Source organism: Kryptolebias marmoratus, linkage group LG20 (genome assembly GCF_001649575.2).
Source record: "Kryptolebias marmoratus isolate JLee-2015 linkage group LG20, ASM164957v2, whole genome shotgun sequence".
Taxonomy (NCBI): Eukaryota; Metazoa; Chordata; class Actinopteri; order Cyprinodontiformes; family Rivulidae; genus Kryptolebias; species Kryptolebias marmoratus.
Genome location: NC_051449.1, coordinates 19,158,118 through 19,181,832, shown reverse-complemented (window position 1 = coordinate 19,181,832; position 23,715 = coordinate 19,158,118). Strand labels below are relative to the sequence as shown.

Sequence of the window (23,715 nt, the reverse complement as noted above, 5' to 3'; positions counted from 1 at the left end):
ATGACATCGGCGAAGATGATGCTGCACTGAGGGGACAGAAAGCTCCCGCTCCTGGGAAGGAAACAGAGGAGGTTGGTAACCCAAAGACACTTCAAAAGGAGACCGGCCTGTGGCAGTATTGGTGAGGGAATTGTGGGAATATTCCACCCAGGGCAGATACTGTGACCAAGCAGAAGGGTTACTAGCCGTAATACATCGGAGGGCAGCTTCCAGTTCCTGATTTAGTCTCTCTGTTTGGCCATTAGTCTGAGGGTGAAAACCTGAGGACAGACTGACCGTGGTGCCAAGAGCCCTGCAGAATGCACGCCACACCCTGGATGTAAACTGGGGCCCCCGATCTGAAACGATGTCCAGGGGAATGCCATGTAGCCGCACCACATGGTTAACCAACAGATCAGCAGTTTCCATGGCCGTTGGCAACTTAGGTAGGGCTATGAAGTGAGCAGCTTTGGAGAACCGGTCAACAATGGTTAGAATGACAGAATTACCTCGGGATGGAGGGAGACCAGTAACAAAGTCCATAGCGATGTGAGACCAGGGTCTACCTGGAATCGGCAGAGGACGCAGGCAACCAGAGGGTTTCTGGTTACTGGACTTTCCTTGATTGCAGGTAGTACAGGAGGAGACAAACTGACGAGTGTCTTGACTCATAGATGGCCACCAGAACCGTCTTTGCAATAAGGAGAGAGTACGTTGGGTCCCTGGGTGGCAGGCGAATTTGGAGGCATGAACCCACTGCAGCACCTTAGGACGAATCTCCTCAGGAACGAACAAGCAATTTGGAGGGCATGCCGCAGGAGAGGGGTAACCCTCCAGGGCCTCTCTTACCTGCTGTTCGATCTCCCAAGAGAGGGTAGCCACCACCGAGGAAGCAGGTAAGATACGGCCAGGTTCCTCCTTTAGGGTCTCCGGCTCAAACTGGCGAGACAGCGCATCTGGCTTCAGGTTCTTGGAGCCTGGTCTGTAAGTGAGGACAAAGTCGAATCTAGAAAAAAACAGTGACCACCTGGCATGGCGTGGGGTCAGCCTCTTAGCAGACTGGATATAGGATAAATTTTTGTGGTCAGTCCAGACCACAAACGGTTGAGAGGACCCCTCCAGCCAATGGCGCCACTCCTCCAGTGCCAGTTTGACGGCCAGCAACTCTTTGTCCCCCACGCTGTAATTGAGTTCAGAGGATGTTAGTTTCCTGGAGAAAAATGCACAAGGTAAGAGTTTGTGAGCGGGGTTGATGAATTGGGAAAGCACCGCCCCTATACCAGTGTCCGAGGCATCTACCTCCACTACAAACTGCTTGGCAGGATCAGGCTGGATTAAGATCGGAGGGGAAGCAAACAATAGTTTTAGTTCCCTGAAGGCTGCCGCTGCTTCTGAGGACCATGTAAACGGTTGTTTGGTAGAGGTAAGTTTAGTTAGCGGCTGGACCACGAGACTGAAGTTCTTGATAAACTTCCTGTAGAAATTCGCAAAACCCAGGAAACGTTGGAGTTGCTTACGTGTACCGGGCTCAGGCCACTCCACCACCGCTTGAGTCTTGGCGGGGTCAGTTCTAATGCGTCCGTCCTCCACCACGAATCCCAGGAAGCTCACTGTGGAGAGATGAAAGCTACATTTCTCAGCCTTGACAAATAACTTGTTCTCCAGTAGACGCTGGAGAACCTGCCGGACATGGCCAACATGTTCCTCCTTAGTTTTAGAAAAGATGAGTATGTCATCTAGATAAACGAACACAAAATGATTCAGGAAGTCTCTCAACACGTCGTTAACCAAGGCCTGGAAGACTGCTGGAGCATTAGACAGGCCGAATGGCATCACGAGATATTCAAAATGGCCTATGGGAGTCTTGAAAGCAGTCTTCCATTCATCTCCCTCCCGGACCCGGACCAGGTGATATGCATTCTGCAGATCTAACTTGGAGAAGATGGTTGCCCCATGCAAAAGCTCAAAGGCAGTGGACATTAATGGCAAAGGGTACTTATTTTTGATGGTTATCTCATTGAGCCCCCTATAGTCAATGCACGGGCGTAGTGAACCATCCTTTTTACCAACAAAAAAAAAAAACGGCTCCCAATGGGGATGAGGAGCGGCGAATTAACCCAGCAGCCATGGAATTATTTATGTAGGTCTCCATGACTCCATATTCCTGTTTAGACAAACTATACAAACGACTGGTAGGCAAGGGTGCGTCAGGCACCAGATCTATCGCACAGTCATAAGGTCTGTGCGGGGGCAAAGAAAGAGCACGGGCCGTGCTAAATACCTCGGCTAGGTTGTGGTACTCAGGAGGTACTGATGACAGATCAGGAGATTCTGGATTGATACAGTAAGCTCCACTACTGGGTTGGGCTGCACGGAGGCAGTTATTGGAACAGGACAGACTCCAGCTTATAATCCTTCCTGCATCCCAATCTATATGGGGGTTGTGACGTCTTAGCCATGGATGTCCGAGAACCACGGGAAAGCTGGAAACAGGAATTACTTTAAGTCTGAGGACCTCTCTGTGGTTCCCAGAAGTCATCACCAAGGGAAGTGTCTGATTAGTGACAGAAAAAAGTCGTGCCCCATTGATGCCGTTAGCAGATAATGGTGAGCCGAGCGGTTCTAAGGAAATGTTCAGCTGTTTTGTTAACTGCTCATCAATAAAATTATCCTCGGCACCTGAATCAATCAAGGCCGTTAACGAGTGGGTACTTGACTGAAAACAAAGTTTGATGTCTATTAACAAGCGGTTGCCTTCTGGTTGGGGACTACAGGCTTTACTCATTAGCGTCCCCACTTCTAATGAGCTTTGCCTTTTGGCCGCACAGGGCAATTTGATAGTCTGTGCCCGGGTTGGCCACAATAGAGACAGTCTCCTGTTCGAAGGCGTCTCAGTCTTTCTGCGGGGGATAAGTGAGTACCTGCAATTTGCATTGGTTCATCTGCAGGATAATCCGGGGTCAGTGGCTGAGTTGGCGGACTGACCAGGGCGGCGCTGTTGCGATCCTCGACAGGTGGGGGCAGCCGAGGAAGAGCTGGGACGGGCTGGCTAGGACGCTCCCGGCGACGCTCACGGAGCCTGTTGTCAAGACGAATAGACATCGTTATAAGTGAGTTCAAGTCTTTAGCTTCATCGCTCATAGCCAATCCGTCTTTCAAGGAATCATTTAAGGCATTGTGATAAACTCCCTTGAGCGCCTCGTCATTCCATCTACTGTCGGCGGCTAAAGTACGAAACTCCACCGAGAACTCTGCGGCGCTGCGGGAACCCTGACGAAGCTTAAGTAGGCGTTTAGGGGCGCCACCGACATGATCCGGATGATCGAACACCTTGCTTAGTTCAGACGAGAATTGATCAAAAGTGAGAGAGGTTAAGGGTGTAGCTGAGTCAAACGCCAGGGCCCAGGCTAACGCCTGGTCTCTCAGTAGGCCCATCATATAGTAAATCTTGGATAAGTCGGAGGCAAAAGCTATGGGTTGCTGGCTAAACACCATCCGACACTGTAATAGGAACCCCCGACATTTTGATAGTTCACCTGAAAATGGAGGGGGGTCTGGGACATACGGGCCTCGAGAAGTTACCGGGGCCGAATCCGCAGGACCAGCTACAGCCGGATGTTCGGGAGGCTGGGCGGCTGGAGGAGGAGCTGCTGATACTGCCGGATCTGCTGGAACGACTGAAAAAGAGGTAAGCATAGAGGTGATTTGAGCTATTTGTGCAGATAGCTGTGCTAGTTCCATGTGAATGGTCTGACTGGCTGTTTCCAGTCCTGAGAGTCTGTGTTCAGTTTGTCCCAGCGCTCTTCCTTGGTGAGAAATAATGTCCCTGAGGGAGCGGACATCAGCCGAAGCGGAATCCTGCTCAGTCCGATCCATGACGTTGGTCAGATTGTTCTGTCACGCTCCAAGCACAGAAGGACTCTGGGACTGAGCAACGAGTTCAGAATGATTAGAGTCTTTATTCAGAACTGCCAGGTTTGGGACAAACGGGCCAGGGTAAGTTCCTGTAGGGGAACCACAGAGTACTCGGGGTCGGACAGACAGGGGGTCAGAGCCAGGCGAACAGATCCAGAAGGCAGTAGTCCAGTAACCAGGGTCAGGCAGAAGATAGGTCCAGAACCAGGAAGTCCGAGTCCAAGGGGGATAGGAGTCAAACAGGAAGGGACCGGCTGGAGGTGAGGGTAAAGCTGGTCGAGAGGAGAACAAACAGGTTAGCGACAGGGCAAAAATTACACAGGAGTTTCCAGAAGGCCTGAAGGTGTTACCACATTGGGTTTCACAACAATCTGACAATGTGCAGATGAAAACCCGCCCCTATATAGCAGCAGCTGGTGATAGATGGAATGAGGGACAGGTGAAAGCAGTTACAGCTCGTCAGGAGCTGTGACAGCTTCATCTGTAAAGTTTGGCTGTTAAACCTCTTTAGTTTGCATGTATATGTGTTTGAATTGATCTTGGTGTTGGTCACTGGTTTTGTCATAGCCCTTGTTCAAACTAGCAAACCTTCCACAAGAAAAAGAAAAATCTACTTATATAGCCTGTAGCACAAATAAAAGACTTCAAGGACCAAAATAAGTTCAGGTAAGTCACAATTTCCTTGTAGTTTTTTTTTTCTCTTTTGTATTTTTAATTTAGTGCTGATGTACAGTCATGTGATAAAAGGTACACCATCTTTCAGTTCTATTAAGGATTGTTTTAGGGAAATACAACCACAGATGAACAGCAACACATATCTTATTCCAGCAAGTGAAAGTTGATTTTAGAAAAGCAGCAGCTTGGGAACACAGTTCATGGAAAAATCTAGGTTTTCAATGATTTTTAATGGTTTTCGTGGTGTTTCCAGTAGTTTGCAATGTGCATGCACAAGTCATATTTGCCCACTGAGTTGCAACTCACATCCAGTAGTGACAGTTCCTACCCGCTGAGCTATGCACATGACGCCATGGAGACGCATCAGGGTCTTAGTTATTTGGCATTTTTTATTATATATTGTAAATTTCGGCTCTTTCAACCTGTTCCCTTTAAAATTCAAAGCAAGAAGTCTCTCTTAGAAATGAGAAGCCAGAGTCTTTGCAGGGTCTTGACGAGGTTTTCAAGTATTAAATAAGAACACAGTAGGATCCTCATTTCATGTGATAACACATTATACATTGCAGAATGTTTTGAACATGCACAACACTTTTGTAGCAAGGTTGTGGAGGTTTATCATCATGATAGGAGTTATCCATAGCATTGGGCTTGTGTTTCTACTAATGTGATTTGGTTGCCAAGAACCTGAAGCAAGACTGGCCCCATGACTGTGCTACAATTTCATTGTGCCCACACCTAGTGTTAGCAGGTGTTAGCATGGCATGATCATCTACCATGTTACTGCATCCAGATGCTGTCTGAAAGAGTCCTATCAAGGTGAGGCCTGGTTGTACAGGTGGTAGTATCATTATAAGAATGTGCTGCTAATGTAAAAAGCCAAGTGAAGGCACATGAGATATAAAAAATATCAGAAAAATATATCTTTGCTTATACTAAGAGTGTAGAGACATCATGACTGCTTTCATACTAAAAGAGGTTTTCCAAATTTGACGCGATCAAGCCACGTTCTTGTTGTGGAAAGTGTAGAGTTGTCATTCAGTGTGAAGGGGGTCTAAATAAATTAAGACAAACTAACATGTTGGTTGTATTTATTTAATTTTAAGACTGATTATATATGTCCTGATACATAAATATCGAATGAAAGCTGAGGTAGAACCTGCAGTCACATGGCTTCTGCCTGGATATTTTAAGATCTCAATTTGAGCCATTTATTGAATGTCGAAATGTGAGTCGTGCTTGCTGAAAGCAGAACTGAAATGAACTCATCTTTGACACCCTTCTTATAGCCAGCGGACCTAATTCATTTTGTTCTTAGAGCTCAGTGAACTCTATAAGGACTTTTGACATTGAAAAGAACATCAGTCTTGTCTTTTTTTTTCTTTCTTTTCTTTTCTTCTCAATCTACAACCCCCTCAGAGCTCTAGGAATCAGGACAGCAGCTACCAAAAGCAATCTAATGGTGAAAAAAGCCCTTTAGGTCAACAATTCAACAACTCTATTCCATATAGCTCGTAGAGTGCTTCTCTGTCCTTTTGGTCCTCAGAGTGTTATTACTCCAAATGAAAACGAATGTGCCCACACCAACCTTCCATTCAACGAATCTACTCCTGAATTGCCCCTCCAACCAGCCAGAGCCTCCCCCTTAGTTTGACTCCTGATTCTTCCCTTTACAAGCTGTTTGTCTGTAGAAAGCAGATGGAGATGTTTATTCCTCTCCACTTGACAGATTTACTTGACTCTATCTCATTCAATAAAAGTTAGTCATTTTTTTTGTGTACCCCTGACCTTGCAGACACTTCAATGCGATGGCAAAAGTGGGGAGAGATGTAGCAGGTGGAGGGAGGGGAATGGGGAGGAGGTGCTCCGTAAAGTGACACAGTGGAGCGTTGAGGATTCCTGCTGAGAGAGGTCCTTTGATGAGCGACAGGCGAGCACAGTGTTTGGCAGGACACAGGATGCTGCTGGCGTACTCGACTAATGCTGCAGCCACAAATCCTGCGATCAATCATGTTTAGCAGCCAACAACGGTGCTGGCAGAACACCCGGGCCGACTCAGGAGCCGGAATGCTGAGGCTAAACAAGACAGTGGGAGGTGTTGCACCTATGTTTTTTCTCCTTTAGGCTGTTGGGAGCGTCTGTATCTGTTTGTTTTGATGCCCAGTGTGTGGTTAAATGTAAAATTTAGCAATAGAGTAGAGGGCTGCATGTTTGTGTTTTTGGTCCTGTCAGGATCTGGGTGTCTGCTTTATTAAAAAAGTTACTCTGACTATTACAAAGCACTGGCTACATCTGAGTTTATATTTCTGAATGTATATCTGGGTTTGTGCATCATTAGCTGTAAGAACTCCCCCTCCTCTCTTTGTTACACCCACTTTAAATAAGTAAATCCTTAAAAATTCCCCTTTTACAATCACCAACATGTTTCCAAGTGACTCTCAGCATTAGTCAAATGCTTTGTCTCAGTTATGGCACTTTCCCCCCCTCTGGCAGAGCAGAGAGGAGGATGATGGAAAGGCAAAAAGTGGGATTAGATTGACAAGCATGCAGCTTTCTGACAGATTCGTGTTCCCACTGCCACAATTTGACTTTGCTTTGATATCACAGTTAAGTTTCAACTGTCTGAGTCCTGCCAGAGGCAGGGAATAAGCAGCAAGTATTCGCTTTTAAACTGTAACTTTAATTTCCAGCTGTCACAGAGACGCCTGTAACAAAATGAGCCATATTACATTCAGAAGTACTGTACTGTAGGTCTTAAAAAGCTCTGGTTTTCAGTCAGATACAAGACGCATGATTTGCCTGTGTTCAATAAATGATTTAGAAAACTCAGCATCAGTTAGGAGGAATCTTGTTTTGACAAGGGCAAGTTGCCAAAGTCAAGAGCTCTGTTCTGATGAGTTTAAAACTTTCTTTTTCATTGGATGATTTTTCAAAGTTGCTTGAACTGAACATATAGCTCTTATTTTGTTTATCTCCACAAAACTTTCAATGGTTACAAGAAGTTTTATTTCTGCTTGTAGCACTTCATAGTTAGATACAGTAGTTGCAAAAATATCCGTCCTTCTTTCTTTCAACTCTGACCAGTTTCCCAGTCCCTAATAATGAATGATATTCCCACAGCATGATGCTGCTACCACCATGTTCCACTGTAGGGATGACATTCTCAGCATGATGAAAGGTGCTATAACTTACTGTGTAGCCAGCTAGCAGACTTGAAATGGTTTTCTGTAAAAGATATTGAGATATGGAATCGGAATTTACATTGAAGGACCTTAAAAAATTATTCCAGCTCACCTCTCCCAGGAGTTTCACAGGTGTTGCCAGGGCATTCTTTAAAAAAAAAACCCTCCAGCTGGGGTAGATACTAATTGCCCCAAATCACTTGGCTCTGGACTGTTTACCTGCAGCGTTTTTTTGTGGCAGCTTGCACAGTGCAGTGCACCTACATGACAGCCTTGTCTGTTGGGGTTAAGCACCACATGTTTGTGTAGCCAGCCAGTGGACTGTGACCGCAGCTGCCACACTTTTCTCTGCAGCCAAGTAAAAGTGGCAGAGCCGGAAGCCTCACCTGCTGGTTGTAGCTGGGCCAAACTCCCACAACAACAGCTCGTAATGAAAACAGGAAGGGGCAGGAGAGGAGGAACAGTTATCAGCCAGAGCACCTCAGTGCTAATTTGGCATAAAAATTGGACTCACAGGAGAAGAAATCAGTTATCCACCTGCATGCACATCCTCCCCCTTCCCCCTCTGGGAAATTTGCTCTCCTCCCTCATTTCTCTCTGCTGCCCTCCTTCCTGCTGCACACATTTACCCCTAAAAACATCCTCTTTTCGCTCTATTTCACCCTCTTCACTCTGCTTCCACCTTCCGCTGTCAGTTTTTGCTGCACCCTGCTTTCTGCTGTCTGCACCAATCTCACAGTCCTCCAGCTGGTGTCTGCTGCTGCTGCAGGTGAATCTGAAGGCGGCTGAGCAGCTGCGGCAGGAGCAGGAGGCCCCATGAATGTCTTCAGCCTCCCTCGGCTTCAGCAGCTGGCCTTCCAGCTCCATTTGTGTGATCAAGCCAGCTTGGAGACCATAAATTAACTGATCCTGTAGCTTAATTAAAAACATTAAGAGATCGTTAATGTGGTTACATTCCTGCAGCTGGTATGATTGTGGTGTAATTTTAGGACACAAGTAGTCTTGATGAAGAATACGTTTCCCACTAACTCCTTGTGATATGATGTGTATTTGCGTTGCTTGTTCCTGTGGTTTTGCTTCTGTCTTTTTTGTGGCAAATGTTTTACCATACGGAAAAAAGATACAGGAGGAAACAGGAAAGACTTTGGGTCCATTAATGTTAAAAAACACTCCCAACTACGACTGTGCAAAATGTATCCAAGTAATCCATGTATATTCTTTTATTTTTGTTTGCACAGTCTTCTTTTTAATCTCAGTGACTGTAAACAATATAGCTACCACTTTGAAAGTGCTAAATATTTAGTTTCATTCTTCATTATCAAACTGCTCCTTCAAGTAGGATGAGTGCTTCTTGTGTTCAACAATCTTTTAATCAAATCAGAGACTCTCAGTTAGGTTTGTGCTTTGACTGGACCAATCCAGTACATTTAACTGGTTCTCCTTTAACCAGTGGAGTGTTGCTTCAATTTGTTGACTGTAAATTGTAAGTATTAGAGTGAGTGTGTGGTGGGAAAAGTTTTATTACAAAGAAATATATGAACTGTGAAATTAGTTGTTTTGTGTTAAATTCTGTCTCACTTAATTCATCATTTTCCGCATGCTTTGATCTTAATGTACTCGTGATTTGAAATATTTGGGAAGTTTGTTGCAGCACATTCAAAAATACATGAAACATATGAACTGAAAAGGTGTACACGTCACTCTCATGTCCCTTTGGGTTTCATTGTATATATTCGGTCGCAGGCCTTGGATGGATGATGTGAAAAAGGAACAAAGGATGATGAGCAGCGAGCTGATAGCGGAGCAGGAATTCACTGAGTGATGCAGGCGATATAGAAACAAAAACCACATATGTAATGATGGTACTTCATGTCAAAGCTGTCTCGGAAAAGGAAATCTATTGATTTTTTGCCACCTTGCCAGAGCAGTGCATCAACACAGCTGTCACACTGTCTCCTCGATTCATCCTCTGCCCAATTTTATGTGTTCAAAACATGCTGGAGGGGATTTTTTTTTTCTGCACCCCGAGAACCCAAACACACCTGCTGGAGCACCATTAAACACAGATTAACTCAGCCCTAATCCTCATCCAAAACCTACAAAAAAAGACTTAATTTTAGGATTGTAATAAAACTCTTTTCACTAAAAAAAATTATTGTTTTTATATGTTTGAAAGACAGAAATTATATATATATATATATATACTTTTTAGTGCTCAAGTATCCACCCCTGCACTCTGCACACAAAAAAATCTGAAGGTACATCCAATGATTATGTCATGATGGTTTCATTAAAATTCATCCAATGGTTCATGAGATTTTTTTGCTAACAAACAGAGCTGACTCCAGATATTGTAGTTAATGGCAAAATTTTAAAGACAGATCTTGTGCAATCTGTGTTTAATGGTGATTTTGTTTTGTGTTGGGGATCAATCTCAGCTTCTACCACACCAGATCTTAGGTCAATATTTGTAAAATTGACCGAATTAGTCATTTTTGTGTGTTTTAAGGTCAGCTGGCTGTGGCAGCTATCTTGAATCATGTTAACTCCAGAAGTGAATCAGTATATCCGAAGGTTACTTTCTTCAAGTTTTACTGAAACTCATCCAGTAGTTCACAAGATATTTTGCTAATAGTCACACTAACACAAACACTGCAAAAACATTATTGCCCAACAATTAGCAGTGGGCATTAATTAAATTAAAGAGCTCCAACTATAGTGTCATAAGTTCTCGTTGTTAGTGAATATCACTTAGCTGCTGTGACAACCATCCAAGTCCAGATTACCCTGACAGTGCAAAAGTAAACGCCGCTCCATAATCAAACTAACAGTTCCTTTAACCTTCAGAAAGCCTTAGACACTTCATGTGGACAGGTGTGTGAGGATTTACACTGACAATTTAGTCGGTTACCTTGCCAGTGCTTTGTTTTAAACCAGTCCAATCTCTTTGAGGTCTTTGAGTCCACCTTTGTCCCTAAAAAAACAGCTTTTCCTGGTGACTCAGCTTTTCCTAATGCCCAGCCTTAATAAACACAGTTTTGTGGCCAGCTCTACAGGGTGTTGGAAAGAACAGTAATGAAGCAGTTTGTGTGACATCTTGTCTTCTGGTATTCTCTTATGGATTTAACTTGTCGGGAAAATTAGAAGCAATGAAAAGATCACCTTTATCTATTGTTTTTTTTTATGTTTTCCCCTGCTTGAACTTAAAAAATAAAAGATAAAAGTGTCACTTGAGAACTTGATTAAAACAAGATTCAAAGTAAAATGTCTGATTTTCAAGTGTTTTGTCCCCTTTTTTTAACAACTTTTTTCAATGTGCGATTCAGGGAATTCAAGGTACCAAATACTGTATGCCAACACTGGGCTGGGAAACGTTCTCTCTGAAAAACCAGTGTTGAAAAATGTATAAGGTGGATGCTAAAATTTTTCCATCACCTCTGACAGCATTGCAGTAACTCCAGCTTGAAACCTGCGGGAGTTTTGACTTGCCTCTAGACAAGGAACTGTTATATAAAACACGCATGGCAGCAACAGCCTGAGTTTGGAGTTAAATTTCATTGAAATCTATCAAATTTTATCTTTCCTCTTCTGGTTTTTGTGCAGTTTTTTGCTGAAATTTTAATCATCACACACTTTGAACAAGGTTCACCAGCTTCTACAGTGCTGAACTGTTGACTTAACCCTCCTGTGGCCTTCGGGTCAAATTGACCCAGAGCTACAAGGGCTTCTCTTCAGTTACGAGGACTTCAGGATGGTTAAACTAAAAGTTAAACATGAGGTTCTAAGTCACGCATGGCACTTTGCTTTGTTTATTTTAAACAAGAATCTTAGTTTGACTTGCTGTAATACTACCTGGTGACATACAATATTGTTTTTGCTCGTGTTTGTGTGTCTGTTAGCAAAATATGTCATTAACTTGGGGATGGATTTTAATAAAACATTCAAAAACTAATCATTGGATGTATGTCTACAGCTCATTACCTTTTGAACCCACCCCAATTCAAGCTGGCTGCCGCAGCTAACTGAGCTTAGTAAACACAAAATTGGCTATAACTCAGTGAATTTCACAGGTAATGAGCTCAAATTTTCTGTGGTAGTAGCTGAGAGCCATCCCCAACACATACTCCAAATACAAAAAGATTGCACAAGATCTCACTATATCAAGTGAGCTCACACACAACGTTGATTTCAAGGTTTAATTAAACTAGAGGTAACTTGTAGTTTCTCAACAAAGAAAATCTTAGTTTAAAACTCTAGCATGAAAGATGGCAGGTAATAAGCATTCCTTCAAGGATTGCTAGACTTTTAATCCTGTCTGATCTCATCTTCTTTTTTAGTGCTGATTGACCTTCTATCATCACACAGCAAATAAAAGTAATTTTTTTTTTCCAAATCGCTTAACAATATTTGTCATGTCTCATAACTGTAGGGACAAATTGTAACAATTTTTTCTTTTTAGCACAAACAGCTAAAATGCCAACAGCTAAGTCTAACTCATATATCTAAAACAAAACACTATGCTATCCAGTTTATCTGCCTCCATCACGTCACACACTAATGTTCATCTTTTTTACGTGGGGCAAGCTGTGATTAGAATAGATGGCTTTGCCTACAGACAGGACGTTTCTATAGCAGATGTCTGTGTGACAGCACAAGACCATCTTCCCCCACAGATGAACACCCTGGCTGACACATGCTGAAGGCAGGTTTTTAATGTCAACATCAGTGACACCTGGAAGAGAAAAGTGTCTGCCCAATTGAAAACAGAGTTCAATGCAAGCAAAACACACAACTACAGTTTCACAGCTTCCTATGCAGGCAGGAATATTCACTCGTGATTTGCTCATATTTAATCATTTAACCTGAAATTTATAAAGCTGCATGTATTATTTTCAGTACATTTCTGTAAACAAGGCTTTGCAAAGTTGCACCCGTTTTTTGTTTCTGACAATACACATCTCACATTTCTTTTACAATGCTCCAAGCACAACTTTCAATCTATCCCCATTTCATGCTACTATCCTGACCTGCACAGTCTGTCAAATCCATCATGGAGGTATACATTTTTGAGTGTTTTTAGTTTTATACCCAGCAGTTTGAATGGCCCCAGTGATTTCCTCTGCTCCTGCATCCTGCTTTGCCAGTGTCAGAACTCTGAAGTAACGTAAGATGTTGGCCCTTTTCAGAACAAAGAACTGTCACACATCACTCAAACTGCACTGGAAACAATCCCACAAGGACTGGCCAGATTCTGGTGGTTTGACCTAATGGCAGGGCACGCTGGGCATCACTACAAGATAAACATCTGATCAGCTGACACTCTTAAGAAAATAACATTTTTATGTCAGTCATGTAGACCTGCAGAAACACAGAAAGGCAAGAGAGAGAGAACTTGTTCTTGCAAGCCAGTACTGGTAAAGGTTATTCAAAAAATTTCCAAATGGCAACCTTGGTGTCGTCCAACACTTAAGTCAGTAACTCACTACAGTGAAAATAGCTGGGGACACAAAACTGCAAGAAAATGTTCAGATTTTTCTTTAGAATCATCTGAAATTCATACTAATTCCAAATGTATGTTTTGTAAACTGTTTTTTTTTTAATTTAGTCCCAAAGTCTCAAATTTAGTTTGCACCTTCTGGAATGTCAAACTCTCTTTTTTGTCTCTAATCAGTCACAGTTTCGTTTTGCAAGTCTCCAACCTCTCCTACAAATGTCTCACATTTCTGACAGTCTGACTGAAAAACTAAATTGATAAGGGTTTGAAACAGGCTCCAAATGCCAGCAACAACTCTGGGACTGTTTTAAGAAGTTTCCCTTGCAAATCTTTTGCTTATGTGGTATTGGTAGGGAATCCAAAACTCTGTACTCTAAAAGTCCCCCAAACAAGACACCATGAGTGGCACAGTTGCCAGCCTTCTCCCAGTGAACTAAATATGTGAAGACTGGTTGGCCAAACCTTCAAATATTCTTGTGAGGGTAAAGAGCTGGTTCAGTGTTCTATGACCAGGATAAAAAGTGAATTGCTTTTTTTGAATCCAAACTCTGACAATCAATCAGACTCTCCTGTTTTTTCAAGGAACCAGAAAGGGGTGTTATAGTTACAACCCCCCCTTCTGATTCCTTTTTTATAAAAGAGGGACTACCACCTCAGTCTGTCAGTCCATAGGCACGGTCCCTGACCTCCATTAAATGTTGCACAGACGTGTCAACTAAAACAGCTCAAAAACACCCAGGTCATTGATGAACCTCATTTTCCTCCAGAGACTTGCCCTGACAAAAGTGTTTTACTACATCAACAACCTCAGTTTCAGTGATTGGTGAGTTCCCCTCAGGCTCCCTGATCTGTACTTCTACAATGGAGGCGGAATCAATACTGTTGAGAAGAACCTCAAAGTATTTTTTCATTGCTTTACTATATCTTCAGCCAAGTAGCAACACTGACTCTAATCAGTAATGGTAAAGCACCCCTTCACCTGAGCAAGTGAAAATAATAATATAATAAGGCGGAACTGAGTTAACACATTCATTTAACTTGCATATTAATCCTGTTCCATCGTCTCACCAAACTCCTCCCATACCAGAGTTTTTTGCCCTTGCAACTGCCTGAGTTGCGGTTCACTTGGCCTGCTGCTTCTGAAGTCCCTGAAGTGATTTAGCATGTGATTTATTTTAGTTCATTGGCTTCTTTCACCTTACCATTATGACATGCACCAATCATCTTATGGCTGTAACATATAGCACATGGCCCATTCAGACTGGCAGAGGTTTTACTGAAAACGTTACTATAAGCTCTAGCAAGTGTTAAAAAGAACATGCAAACTATGTCGAGAACTGACTCAACCACATACACATGTAAACTCATACGTTCAGTACGGTCTATTTGTAGGTGGAAGTTGAATTTAGTTGTGTGTACAGTTTGAAAGACGTTTTGTGCAATAACTAATTTTCAAACAACTCACCATGTTATGATCAGACAGTGATCAGTCTCCATAAAGAGTGACTGTAGATGAAGCATTACCTCTGTCATCCAGGAGGGCTACAAGCCATCAGATTTTCAATTATCTCCAAATAGGATGTGGCGAGATTCTTTCTTGACAAGTTTTTCCTTCTAAACTACTCTTTGCTAAATTTATCCTACCTGACAGGGCTCACATCATAAGTGTCAGCAACACATTGAAAGACTATTCTATGATTTACAGCTGTTTTCCAAATTGTCTTGATGCTGAGCTTGTCATTCTCAGTTCACCGTCTGTTTAGTGCAACATCCTGTGGTCCATTACCAAAGCCATCTGTTATTTTGATGCTCCTTAGATAAGTTTGTAGTTTTTTTAACATTTCATTGAAAAGTTATAGTGATTTTTAGCCATCAGATGGACACAACACATTAATAATAATTACTTTGCTTTGGGGATGGCTAATTAGCATATGAAATGGTTTCTTGTGAGGGCACTCAATTAGTACGCCACCTTCTTTCACTGGCCAGCCAACCTTCACTTGTAATCATCCTGCACTCAGTCTCTATTTCCTCAATCTGACTGTGATCTCTGGCACTTCATTTATTTAATCAGAACATAGATGGAAGTTATTCACAACCAGCTCTCCTGAGCTGATAAAATGAAAAAGGCTACAGGGTGAGAACAGAGTCAAAACGGAGGTAAAACTGATACTTTTCATCAGACAGAAAAGACAGGTGACCTTTTCATTTCTATAAGGAAAAGAATACAAATGTTTGATTCAATTCAAAGAGGCAATAAAAATGAAAAAAAAAATGTGTCCACTTTGCAATTTAGAGATGTTCATCTTTTCAAACTCAGAAATACACACACAAAATAGCTTTACCTGTTCCTTTCTTGGCTAGACAGCAAGGTATTTCTTAGCGTTTTCCCATTCCACACAATGAGGTTCCAATTATAGGTCAGATTGTGATGGTTTATTATGGTGGCAGTGTACTGGAGTCTTGGATAAAGTGTAGAGGAGTGTGGTGGCAGCATATCCATGACATGGAGCCCGTGCAGATGGCGTGGTTTGGTCATTGAGATTTTGAAGCAGGGCTGCTCATGCTGGCCTTAGGCCAAGACTACAACCATGATCATGACAAGGTCACAGAAACAACTCAGTCTCTTGTGATCCACGAATGCCATGCTGGTGTATAAAGGGCAGTGAGAGTGCAAACAGCATCTTGACGGCACAGAAAACAGCAGAGAAAACCCTACGTATTTAGTGTTTACTAAGTCTGTAGAATCTTCATGATTGTCTTCACACTGAAAGAAGTTTTTCCAAATTTGCTGCAATACAATTACATTTTAATAGGTTACGGAGTGTGCAATGGAGTCAGTGTGAAAGGAGCCCAAAGCAGAGCTGAGTGTACACATTCATCTGCCTTGCCTATAACAAATCGTGTGTTATGACAGTGACAATATATGCAGTTTGAATGTTTGTTCAACTTTTTTTTAACCAACAATATGAAAGTGAAGAAGTATAGATAATTAATACTTTAGAGTGGTCAGTGATTACACATCACAGGTTACCTCAAATAGTTGTAAGCGTGTATTTAGGATTCCTTCAACAAAATGCTGTTTTCCTTTTGAAATGTTTAAAAAAAATCCAATCACAGCTTTCCTACAAGTCACCGAGTCAACATTAGCCAATAAAATCTGTCAACAGCAAACTAAATTAATAATTAAAAGTGCACAGGCTTGTTTCCACGGATCTTTGTCTGACATCATGGACTTGTTTAAGACAAATTACAAAAGTAGCAGCTGCATACAAACTGTTTGAGAATAAATACTTGAGAGTTTGAAGGAAAAGTGGAGAGAATTTGTGTCAACACAGCTCCACTTAACAGAGAGCAGTCGAAGCCTCTTGGGGGTAATGAGCAAAAAGGTAAAGAAGTTGTCAGTTTCTGTCACAGTTTGATTAATCTGCCAAAATAGAGACATGTTCATTTGCTCTGTGACTTACCAGTAAAAAACACACCTGTCAGATGAACGCTGAATTCTATATTGAAACATATCTGTTGTAAAAGCCACAATGTGAGTCACAGCAGGGGAATCTACAGCCATGTGAACTTACAGTCTAATCAGTATAATATTAAATATTGAATAGGTGGATTTGTAGGCAAAGGGCAATCTATTGTACTTCACCTTATTGTCTTGTTTCAACTTTCAGAAACAAGTGTATAATGTGATTATAGTAAATTTATAGCATAAATTTACTATAGTATAATGACGTCGTAATTATTGTGTTGTAGTGAAAATACACTAAACCTAGAAGATGGTTTAAACAAGCAGTTACCAGAAAGGGAGAAGCAGTAAAGTTTTTTTTTTACCTTCTCTCTCTCTCTTGTGCCTTGGACTCAATTTCATGCAGATGTTCATATTACCTTTTTGTACTGTTTTGGATGGGGGGGGGGGGTTGTTTTTCTTTTTTGCCTTTATAATAGTTCCTGGAAGACTACCCCCTAACTCTGTAAAATTGAAAACTAAATAAAGAAATAAAGTTTGCCACAGCTAGAGCTATTCCTAGAAGGAAAGCCAGACAGAACTGAATGGCTGAAACAAACATGTGGCTGTCAAAGAGAGGAAGCTCAAGTTAGTGAAGAGTGACAGTGTAAGTGTGTCTTATGTGTGTGTCTTTGTGCGTGCAGTAAAGCTTTTCAACTTAGTTTAGTCAGTTTTTAACAGCTTAGTGATAAAACAACAACAAAAAAAAAAACAGGTAAATGTTGTAAATTGAGGTGCTAAGCAGTAGTTAGCACTGTTTCTATACAGCAGGGGTGTCAAATCCTGGTTCTCGAGGGCCACCATCCTGCATGTTTTACTTGTTCCTCTGCTCCAACACACCTGATTTGAGTCAATGTATGATTAACAGGCTTCTGCAGAACACGAAGAGGTAATTTAACCACTGAATCAGGTGTGTTGGAGCAGAGAAACAAGGAAAACATGCAGGATAGTGGCCCTCCAGGACCAGGATTGGAGACCCCTGATCTACAGCAAGAAGGTCCTGGTTAGAATCTGGGGTCTTTCTGTGTGGAGTTTTCATGTTCTCCTCATTCATATATGGGTTATATCTGGGTACTCCAATTTCCTCTCGCAGTCCAAAAAACATGCATGTTAAACAATGTTAATTGCCGAGTCTAAATTTACTCTTGGTGTGTGCATGGTCATTTGTCTCTCTCTGTGTGGCTCTGTGATGGACTGGCAACCTGTCCATGGTGTATCCCACCTCTCACCCATTGATTGCTGGATATGCATGCACCAGCTCCCCACTACCCTATAAGCAAGTAGTAGATTGATAGATGAATCATTTTAATTTTTCTCATCAGCTGTGACATTTCCGATGATGTGGGATCGTAGTAACATTAGTCATGAAAACTCAAAAAGCTAGTGGTCAGATAATAATGCATGTTGTAAATTAGCTGAATGTTGATCCATATTGATACCTCTGGAAGACTAGGTCAGATTAAAGCAACACTCCACAGGAACCAACTCCAACTGTGTGACAGTCCTGCAGTGCTTCTGAGTATCCCTCAGGAACTCCCAGGAAAGAAAAATATCACAGAGCCAAACCAATAAACAGAGTTAAGTTCAGATAGCTTGTATTGTACAACCTCTAACAACCTGGGACTCCCTGGCCCCGAGCGAGGTACTTTTTCATGGACCAATAACCCAGTTTTAATGTGACATTCTGAAACATCTTACTTCTGCCTGACCCATAAAATCTCTTTACGTCACTGTTTCCTGCCTGCTAGGAATTTACCAGCAACACTAGGCTTGTCTTTGGGGTTGGATTTTGTTAAAGATAGGGGGTCAGTCATACTGTCATGAATCTTGGAGCCCTGAAGTTCTCTCAACTATCGAAGCCCAATGACCAAAGAGGAAAAACTTACCGAGTTTCCATCAAATAGGCAAAAGTGTTTTACATATCAAGGGGGCAGTTTCAGGCAAAAACTGAGTCTTTTTGTCTCAGATCTGAGAATGAGGGATAATAAAGCACTTTCTGTCATTTTCTATGTCTGCCTGTACATCTTATAACACATTGAAATTCTTCGAAGATGATAATATGCCTTTCCCTCTTTCCTCTTTCTTTCCTTTACTAGGTTTTCCTCCTATTTGCAGTTTTGATTTCCCTCAATTCAACCTCTCTGACACAATCTGTGTCACTCAAAAATTTAATCTCAAAGTTTTCTCCTCTTCTACTGGACTTGGGAGAAACCCAGATATCAAAGCCTGAACTTGTATTACTGTGGAAGATTGCCAAATCATTAAACTCTTCATTGTCTTTCTTCTTCTCTTCTTTCCCTACACTTCCTCCAGGTGAGCGGAATCAATGCATCGCTGAGCAAGAAACGAGAGCAGCGTGTGTTGTTCATGGTGGTGATCATGGTGATCTGTTACCTACTGTGTTGGCTGCCATATGGGATTATGGCTCTGCTGGCTACCTTCGGACCTCCCGGCCTGGTCACGCCCGAGGCGAGCATCATCCCCTCAGTTCTGGCTAAAACAAGCACCGTCATCAACCCAGTCATCTATGTCTTCATGAATAAACAGGTGAGTGGGTCAGAGAGGGAGGACTGTAGCTGGAGTCTAAAGTACACATAGTAGATGGTAAATGCAGTGGTGTTTAAATGTGGCTGTCTGAAAAGTCTTTTGCCTTTTAAAATATAAAAGGAAAAAACACAGTTGAGTGGAATCACATGATCCAAAAATCCGACATTTCACGAGGTCAATGAGACAATGAGTAACGAGAGGAGTCAGCACTTTGGTTCTTGCATGTTATCTTTGCCTTTTAGTGTGTTTCAAGTCAGATTGAACAAATCTAATAAATTAATATCTAACTCGTGCATTTCAAGTCATTCTCTGATGTTTCTGGCTCTTAGTGCTTGTCAGATCCCTCAGGCTTTTTCCAGTGTCACAAAAGCACACATTATCTGAGGTGTTGATAGTTTAATTCACACTACGTCTCAATTTATTTTGCCACTGGCTCTGATGAAATAACATTTTGAATCCTGCTGAATGTCCCTACCGAAAGTGGTCAAGGACTTTGATTTCTTACTTGTTGCTGAACTTCAATTCATTTTGAAACACCTAGAAAAAAGTTTAAAAAAAATAAAATAAATAAATACATTATTGCAAATAGCCTTTTTTAAGGTAACAGTCCACTCGAAGGTCCCTTCGAGTGGACTGTTATGCCCCATCCTTACATTCCAACAATTCAAGGTCGAAACGGTTCCAAAAAGTTTTGGTTTGATTTTATTCTAACTAATAAAAAATAATATGTTTAAATTTGAGCAAAGATTTAAGAAAAACCTTTCTTAAGGACCATTTCTACATTATCTAGTACTGTTTTTGGAATTCCACCCTTGGGTTACCTGAAAGGATTTTTTTCTCTTTTTATTAAAATGTGCCAGCTGAAATTGTTTTGTCAGCCTGCTAGAATGAATCATAGGAATATTTGTCAAAAATAAAAAAAGCAGAATCTCACAGGCCTAAATCTGGATTTACTGGAAAATTGTCTTCACAATTCTTTTTAGTCTGTACCTTCCCCTGAAATCCAATGTCTTTGTCAAATGATAATGAAAATAATCAGATTATAAAAATGACGTAATGAGTATTATCCCATTTATGCAATTCTTGTTAAACGACATAATATTTCAGCTGTAAATTTAAACTTGTAATCAATCATGTTTTTTTCTCTTTAACAATTCAGGTGAAAGTACACATTTTTGGAAATAATTGTTTTCATCTTGTAATGATGTTAGAAAAGTGTTTGGAGTGAAGTTGTGATGATCACTAAGGCAGAGGACCTGAAAAGACGCAGAGTCTAGTCAGGATGCTGTTCCACCACTGTTATTATAACAGTTTAATGACATGATCATGAAACTGTAAAACTGTGTTGCTCTAAAATGAAGCATTTGTTGGGGTGACTTCTACTTAAAATAAAGTTGTGTTGCACACATCCGGCAATTTCTGTCTGCAATAAAAGTCCTGCTAGGATTTCAAGGGTTTCTTTTTAGCTCTGTTCAGAGGGGATTTATAGTTTGATACAGTTTTAGGTTTGTACTAAAGGTTTTAAAAAAATAACTTTGTTTGGTTTTAACACCTGCATTCTGCTCACAGTTCTGTTTGAAGTCCCACTGTGTTTGTATGCAAAGATATGTGTTTCTTTTCAAATGAAGAAAATCTTGACTGGACTTCAGGTTAATAAGAGAATGCAATCTAAGTGTTTGTGGCATTATTTGTGTGCGTTTTCAGCCTTTATTTAATGAAATATGGTAAATAATAATTAAAACTGTGCTGTTAGAATCAACCCCCATTTAACTGAGTGTTACAAGACATCCATGAAAACTGGCAATTAGCAGAACTGTGCAGTACAGTATGTCCAAAATAAAGCCATGAGAAAGAAAAAACAAAAAAACCTAAAGCAACAATAACAACTTTAGTTTTAGCATAATTTCATAAACTCCAGTTAATCTGTACAAATTGCATGTAGGTATGAGTGAAACCCTTGTGAGTGAGGTGATGTACAACAAAAAACAATGGTTACACTCAGATGTTTGGCATAACTGGAAACAGACATTCACATTCTGAATCTATTAAAGGGATAGTTCAGATCTTTTGAAGTGGGATCATGTTACAAGCAGCGAGCATCTTACCTGTTGTAGAGAGCTTATTGAATGACCTCAGTTTGGACAAACTGAGTTTATTTCTTGATAGATTGACAAGCTAACAGCTATATCCTGAGCTTTGGCTGAGACTAAAGCAGACTAATGCCTACTTTAAACAACACTAATTCACATAAACTGACTTTTGCATCAGATGGTTATTTACCCTAAATACTGTGCAATACTGTACTTGTCCATTTCCCAATAACAATTCATATAAAACAAGTTGCAAAACAGAACATGTTGAGTATAATGTGAGGGGAACAAAAGGGGCTTGCTTGGACTAGCCATTAGCTTGTCAATCCAGTCAGAAATAAACTACTTCTCCAAGCTAAGGGTTTTCAAATAGCTATCTACAACAGGTAAGATAGTTGCTGCTCATAACCTCTTCACAGAACACCATGACAAAAAAAAAAATCCAAATGATTGGAGTCAAATTTTACACTGAGAACACAGAACACAAGGATCCCCGTTTGAAATGAGCTAACCACGCTCACTGATAATTTGCAAAACAAGACACAAAGAAACAGTCCAGCAGTTTCAGTAAAAGAGTTAGGGATGTCACAACAAATCATCTATTCCCAATTATTTTAAACCAACATGAAACCAAGGAACACAACAACAAATAAAGAAGCCAAGTGACAGATCTTTGCTACTCCTTTTTAGAATATAGTGCTTTCATCTCATTTTATGGTTTGGTCAGGAAATAAGTGTTGAATAGTTTTGAGGTCTGCAGTCATTTTTTTTTTTGCTTGTTGAAAGTTCAACACTGCGGTGGGAAAAGGACAAAAATATATTTCTGTCATGAGTTGAAGTGAACAGACACGTTTCTGAGCCATCAGCGACTAACCCAGACAGCGCGGGCTCTGCTGAAGCTTTTCTGACTGGGGGGGCTGCGGAGACGAGGGACAGGTTGAAAGACACACAGCAGGCAGGGATAGAAAATGAACTCCAGCATCTGACATGTTTTGTCAGGAATTCCTCATGTCGTGGCTTTGATGGCAGATGCAGAGAACCACATCTGTATATGTGCTAAAGTATTGATTAAAGCCTTCCTATCCAAATAAATAATCACAGCAGACCCTTAAAAAAGTTTCAATTATGTTGTGCAGCTTTTTTTTTCTTGTTGTTATTACTTAATTAGATCCACTGACCAATAGAAACAAGCGTGCTTTTGTTGAATCTTTCAGCTTTTCTCTTTTGAACAGTTTCAGGCTCGGCCACGAAGGAGCTGAGAGTCAGGAACCCCAAACAATAGTTGAAACAGATCCAGGAATCTTGTTCCAGAAAATTAGATTAGCCTATTTTCAGCGAAGGTCTTTGGTGAATATAAATCAGATTTACTGACCCACATTGCCGCACCCAAAGGAATACTGATGCAACTTTGCTGCAAAGGAACCGGACTGGGGGACAGGAATTGTTTTAATGAATAATTCTGGATGTCTTTAATTTGGCCTTATTTATTGGTCTCTTCCATCATTGTGACTAATGGTGTAAAGCTGTAAACACTGACATATACAGTAGCTGAGTCCTAAAAGTGATTTAAAGAAGTTACAACAGCTCTGCATTTATTAATAACTGTGGTTAATTTAAATGACATTCCTGGCTTCATTTAATGCTTTATTAAAATGATTTATTATGGAAGGCAACTGTTTAAAGTGGGGTCCCAGACGAGGATTCACAGGGTACCAACATGATTGAAAAGACTCTTGTCATGTTTATCTTTGTGAAATACTGAATACATCTTTTCTCATTGCTTCTGAAAATCCTTCAGATGATGTAATCTGAAAAGATGATTAAAAACTATTATCAGTTGAACATCTGAAATATAATTAGGAACTCACTGCAGATGATTTTGTTTTGCTTGAGGATGTCACGAATCAACAAGCTTAGAACAGAGTTTATTTCATCGCCTGAAGACTCATTGTTGGTGAATTAACTGAAATAAACTGCATATTCTTTTATTTTAAAGGTTTTTATTTTTCAGTTGTTGCTGCTTGTTTATCTGTGTTTCTAATATTGTAAATTAGTGTGGGCTTCAGATGTATTCACATTTTTCTTCATTACTATTATTTTTGTTGCCTTACAACCTGGAGTTTTGTTGAATTTTCACCTTGTTTAAAAGTATTGCACTCACACTCCCAAAAAACTTTACAGTATTAAAGCTTTTAGTGAAGTAAATTGTTTAAAATTTATGGTGCACCTAAGTCACGGTTCGGTACATAATGACAAGAAAAAGAAACAAATGTCAGTGTTGCTTGTTTTTTAACAGACAATAACTCTCGCAGAAACAGAGAAGCAGAG

At 40.9% G+C, this 23,715-nt stretch overlaps 1 protein-coding gene across 1 annotated transcript in view; it reads left to right on the top strand.

The window, feature by feature from the left end:
* The window catches only part of LOC108238234 (vertebrate ancient opsin), an 84,005-nt gene that overhangs the window by 43,753 nt on the left and 16,537 nt on the right, over nt 1-23,715 (top strand). Inside the window, exon 4 of the mRNA XM_037981735.1 lies at nt 19,064-19,297. Coding sequence (XP_037837663.1) covers nt 19,064-19,297 — 234 coding nt within the window. The remainder of the gene's footprint in view (nt 1-19,063; nt 19,298-23,715) is intronic.